Source organism: Bidens hawaiensis, unplaced genomic scaffold, assembly GCF_021521415.1.
Source record: "Bidens hawaiensis isolate Kalapana, Puna unplaced genomic scaffold, B.hawaiensis_p1.1 tig00020890_1, whole genome shotgun sequence".
Lineage (NCBI taxonomy): Eukaryota > Viridiplantae > Streptophyta > Magnoliopsida > Asterales > Asteraceae > Bidens > Bidens hawaiensis.
Window position 1 is genome coordinate 147,324 of NW_027493216.1, and position 5,095 is coordinate 152,418.

At 35.4% G+C, this 5,095-nt stretch overlaps 1 protein-coding gene across 1 annotated transcript; it reads right to left on the minus strand.

The window, feature by feature from the left end:
- Nucleotides 1-254: 254 nt before the first annotated feature.
- On the minus strand, nt 255-4,804 carry LOC143561958 (uncharacterized). The gene is made up of 10 exons (XM_077049906.1): nt 4,008-4,804; nt 3,786-3,912; nt 3,503-3,655; nt 3,185-3,414; nt 1,618-1,675; nt 1,294-1,500; nt 1,025-1,224; nt 872-950; nt 663-803; nt 255-550 (listed from the first exon to the last, which is right to left on the minus strand). The coding sequence occupies exons 1-10, from the start codon at nt 4,790-4,792 to the stop codon at nt 488-490; spliced, it is 2,043 nt and encodes a 680-aa protein (XP_076906021.1). The 5' UTR covers nt 4,793-4,804; the 3' UTR covers nt 255-487.
- Between the last annotated feature and the right edge of the window lie 291 nt (nt 4,805-5,095).

Below are 5,095 nucleotides of genomic sequence, written 5' to 3' on the forward strand. Positions count from 1 at the left end.
TTAGATGGTGTATATTTATAATTTATTCAGTCAATATTATTTTGTAATTATTTGAATTTATTTTGTTCGGCTCGTTAGGGTTTCCTCTCTTGTATACCCGTTGCGGTTAGTGAGTAAAAGCACTCATTCTCCAATACATTACAGTTATGCCTTGACATCTTAAGAGTTGAATATGAACCTAATGGTTCTTTTATCAAAGAGTCAAAGACTATCCATTTTTACCACAAATATAAGACCTCGCGAGTTGTAACGAAGAATAATTATAAACCTTAATACGATAAAAGTTCCGGGCTTTTGCAAAGAAAAACTATATACAACAAGCTGCCCATTTACCCCACCTTTAATATGAAGTCATGAAACGTTAGGGCAGAAAAGAAAAGCACAAAACAAGAAAACCGATTTCATTTGTACTCACAAAAGTTTACCATGATCATGTTAGTTAAACCACCCGGGGAGTACCTTCTTCCAACAGACAGCCCAAAACCCTCTACTCATCATAGCTCCACCCAAAGTCATCACGCATAGAGTCTTGAAGGTTGTAATTAAACCTCTGTAAAAAAATGCCAATATTAGATCATGGATAGTTTATTCCTTATCAAAAAAGTACAATTTAGCAAAACATAGAGAAACCTTAAACGAAATGAAAAAAATCCTAAACAAACCTCGTTTTTGTCAGATAGTACAGCATATGCCTCCCCGATTATCTTAAAAAGCTTGTCTGCGTCCTTGTGAATGTTTGTGTAAATCTCTTTCCAAACATCACCATCTAATCCACTCTCACTTCGTGCTAGAAACTTACCAGCCTGCATACAAAATAAACAAGTTAAAAAAATTAAGTAAGCCAGACTTTAAAAAATAAAAAATAAAAAACCTTGTCTGGATGATGTCTAAGTGCAGCTTTATGGTATGCTTTCTTAATTTCTGAACCAGATTCTGACCCTTTTAGTCCCCTGTCATCGGATAATAGATGAGAATACAATTGTTAATAAAGTAATGCAAGCTAATAAATATAATGAAAACTTACAAGATGAGGTAGAGATCTATAGTCATCCCTTTTTTCATGTTTTGATTCACAGAAGAAAGATGTCGACGAGCTACTGTTAAATCATCCTCGTATTTCCTCTCACTTGTCTTTTCAAGAAGGGTGATTAATCTCTTAAAATCAATGGCTGCATGTTCATAGTCCCTAATTTTCTCATGTAGCTTTGCTCTCCTAGAAATTGCCTGCATTAAAAAATAATAACAATAAATTACAGATATGATCTAAAAACAAATAAATGTAATATAACAGACCTTTATGTAATCTCCATCAAGTGCTATTGCAAGATTGCAATCTGCAATGGCATCAGTGACTTCACCCAAAGCTTGAAGAGCAGCTGCACGATTGCATAAGCAGATAGCAGTAAAAGACTTTGATTCTATACTTTGCATTATAGCCTCACTGTAATGTTTCACCGCTTCTCTATACTTCCCACATTTAAAAGCTGCATTTCCTGCATCCTGAACCATTGTATAATATATGTATGTCACATGAAAATTTACAAGTCAATTGAAAGTCTACAAAGTCAAATAATACAAATAGATAAGAAACCGAAACCACGTAATTTTGTCGCACACCTTGCAACGAAGAAGTTCACTGATAGTGACAGATGAAGGAGAAGAAGGTCCATTATTTCTGCAATGCGAGACAGGAAAATAAAAAAAATTGATCAAAATGGATTCTTTTAAGATACCATATATATAAATACGCACACACTAAGGGGTACCCACGCGATGCGACGGGGAACACAAACATTGGTAATCAGGTAACATGTTAAGATTTATAATAAAAAAAAAACTATTAACAATACCATACTCAAATTAAAGAAAATAAAATATTCGTTTTTATGGTGTAGATTTTTTATAAGGATTGTACCATATGTTTTAAAAGTTGTGATTACTTATACTCTTAAAATTATGTAAAATTACTTTTTTATCCTTCGCATATGTATTATAATACTGTGTGTATGTGTATACATATACATTTGATGAGCTGGTTCCAAAGCCGCACGAATGAGTTAATTGGAGTTCGTTTGATCAATGGTTCCCTGGTTGGCGGTTGCCCACTTTTTTGTGGTTCCCCAATGAACTCATAATATATATATATATGTGTGTGTGTGTGTGTGTATGAAGTGTATTTGTCTAAAAAGTGGGAGGGATTCTAGGCCTTTGATGTAAACAAACCACGGTTGAGATGTTTGTAAGGTAACGTGGACGTTTTAAAAAAGAATGGGGAGGCAAAATGGGAAAAGCCCAACAATGTTAACTTTTATCCACTTTCCCCTTTTCTTTTTTGAAGAACGGCGATTTTTTTGCATTTAGGCCACCACACTTCAAATTTGGAGAGCCCTGATGCATGCCCCACTCTGGTCAGACTACGTTGTCCTAACCGGGTACACGCTGGTTCAAAGTTTGGCTTGGGCGTTGCCCAGAGAAACCATACCGCCGACTGCCACTTGACAGTCGTTGTGCCACCACAAGTGCAGAACTCTCTGGCGTAACACACGGTGGGACGAAACTCAGGTGGGCTCAGGGTTCGAACTAACAACCTTTGCATATATTTTACAACGGGGTGTCAAGATATTTATAATAGAGCATCTATGTTTACAACAGAGAGTCCAAATACTGCCCAAATTTTTTATTTTAAAATAACTTTGACAGCTTTACTCCTCATCCTACGTATATGTGGTGGAAGGGGTGAGCAATAACCGAACCGTAAACCGAAAAAACCAAACCGATATAGCCGAAAACTGAATTAACCGAAATTAACCGAACCGAACTCTACATTTTTTAATATTTTCAATTCTTTTCCCCTCTATTTCATATATTATATGTATTAATAGTTAAATACTATCATTTTCATGTATTTATATCTCCATTTCATGTACTAATATCTCAATTTCATATATTTATATCTTCATTTTATGTAGTTATGCATTCATTTCATGTATTTAAACATTCATTTAATGCTTTTTTAAGCAAAAATTTTAGCCCAAGTTTGATACGGTTATTAACCGAAATTAACCGAACCGAACCGTGCACACCCTTAGTGGTGACTCATGGTGTCTTCTCATGCTTCTTAGACAGTTAATGCTTTTTAGCATATCCCACCCTGTGTGTGTTTGTGTGTGTGAATGATTATTACTTGGTTTCAGGAGGTGCCAGTTGCTCGTATTTCTCAAGGGTGGAAATGGCTAAGTCAAACTTAGCCATATGAAAGTATGACCTAGACATCAGGTTCCATCTCCAAAGCTTCAAAAGTCGGATCTGATCCTCATCGGGCCTGTCATTATTGTCATCAACGGAGGCACAATTCTTTTCAGCAGAACTAAGTGTTTGTTCACACATTTTAATTACCTCTTCATACTTATGCAACTGGTACATTACACATATGATAAAGCCGATGGTGAGAATAACAATATCTTAAAGTAGCATAACCTGATTAAAAAGTGAAAGTATATACCATTAAGAGAGCCTCCCCTTTCAATTCAAGTAGTTTCTCGGAATAGCGGCTTATTGACAAGGCCTCTTTAACAACCTCCAAAGCAGTAGTTGCTGACTCAACAGTTTTATGTTTCAAAAGCTCAGTCAACTTGTTGATATAACTAACCACTATCTGAGGCCAATAAAAAGAAAGTTAAGCACGTAAGTCCTTATTCAGAACAGACAAATCTTAATATATGTTAAAGTACTTTCAGTTGTAGTGATTAAAAATGGCATTGCTGTTGATAAAAAGTAACTGTTACCTCAGCATTTTGTAGACCATCAGATGCCTCAATAGTAAGCCTTCTATCCAAACAAACTACTCCAGAGTCCATACACTTTTTGTAATTGTACATTGCACCATCAATATCTCCAAGAACCAAATGGCAGCTAACAAACACAAATCATAAGTAAAATCTGCCGGATTAAAACAAGTCATATTTAAACCTATGTAAGCACAACAGCTGAATCAGTATCAATCTTACTTGCCAGCTGTTAAACAGACTTTCAGAAAGCCAGGATCCAACAGATTTGCCACTTTGCAGTCATCTAACGCTTTCCTGATCTTTCCAACTGACATCCTTTTAGCAGCACGATTGCTGTAATACAACACAAGAGATTCTAGTTCTGCTGTTTTAGAAAATATATCTGCACCTGTAACCAAAATAGAAGCTATAGCTTTTGCTGCTTTTTTCCATTTTTCTGCCTCTAATGCCTTCCTCCTCATATCAGAAACTGCAGTCTCATTTTCTTCTTCAAGCTCTTTAATTCTCTCACACAACTCAGCTTCGGTCTCTGCATATTCGTTAGTCAAAGACCACCACCTCATATGCATCTCCTCATCCTTATCTATCAAATGTGATACCTCTTTTCTGCTTTTGTCTAAATCCTCTTGAAGCCTTTTCATATTTAAAACCATTTCTTCATTCTTGGTCTGACATAAGTTCAACTCAGTGGTAGCTTTGTTCAATCTGGTGCTCAAACTATCGATTTCTTCTCCACGCAACTGCAGTTCTTTTTCTTTTTGTTGTATTTTTTCTAGTAACAGACTTTCATCAACACTCTTTGAAGGTACCCAGTTAGAAAAAGCCTTAACTGGTTCCAAATTTGTCGATGTTTCTTTTGATGAGTTGGTTGGTTTTGCTTTACCCTTGACTGTACCGGAAATAAACTTTACGACCTCAACTTTTACCGGATCATTAACAGAGGCTTGTTTTACCCTGACAAATAGCAACTTCTTTAAAAAGAACTGATTGACAGTCTCATGCATAAAGATTTAAGAGTAAAATGATGTACTTATGCTACCAATTCAATAAACCAAAATTTAGAAGAACTGAAGCATCAAAGATCTAAAACACACAACAGAGGCCACCAATTCCTACACCTACTTTGAACATTATGCAAAATTATCTAGGTTTTACGCATACAAATTAGAATTCATAGTTTCCTACCTACGTGATTTGTTGTATCCTTACATTTAAAGATCAATAATCTCTGCAAACAACAAATTGAATAAAAACAGAAAAAACAATACATTTAGGGTTGGTTAAAACTGAGTTTATGATTTTAATGC

Coding starts and splice junctions, on each gene's coding strand:
- LOC143561958 (XM_077049906.1), bottom strand. CDS start 4,792: ATGCATGAGACTGTCAATCAGTTCTTTTTAAAGAAGTTGCTATTTGTC. Junction 3,656..3,785: donor ATGGTCTACAAAATGCTGAG/GTAACAGTTACT, acceptor TATTGGCCTCAG/ATAGTGGTTAGTTATATCAA. Junction 1,225..1,293: donor TTGATGGAGATTACATAAAG/GTCTGTTATATT, acceptor TTTTTAATGCAG/GCAATTTCTAGGAGAGCAAA.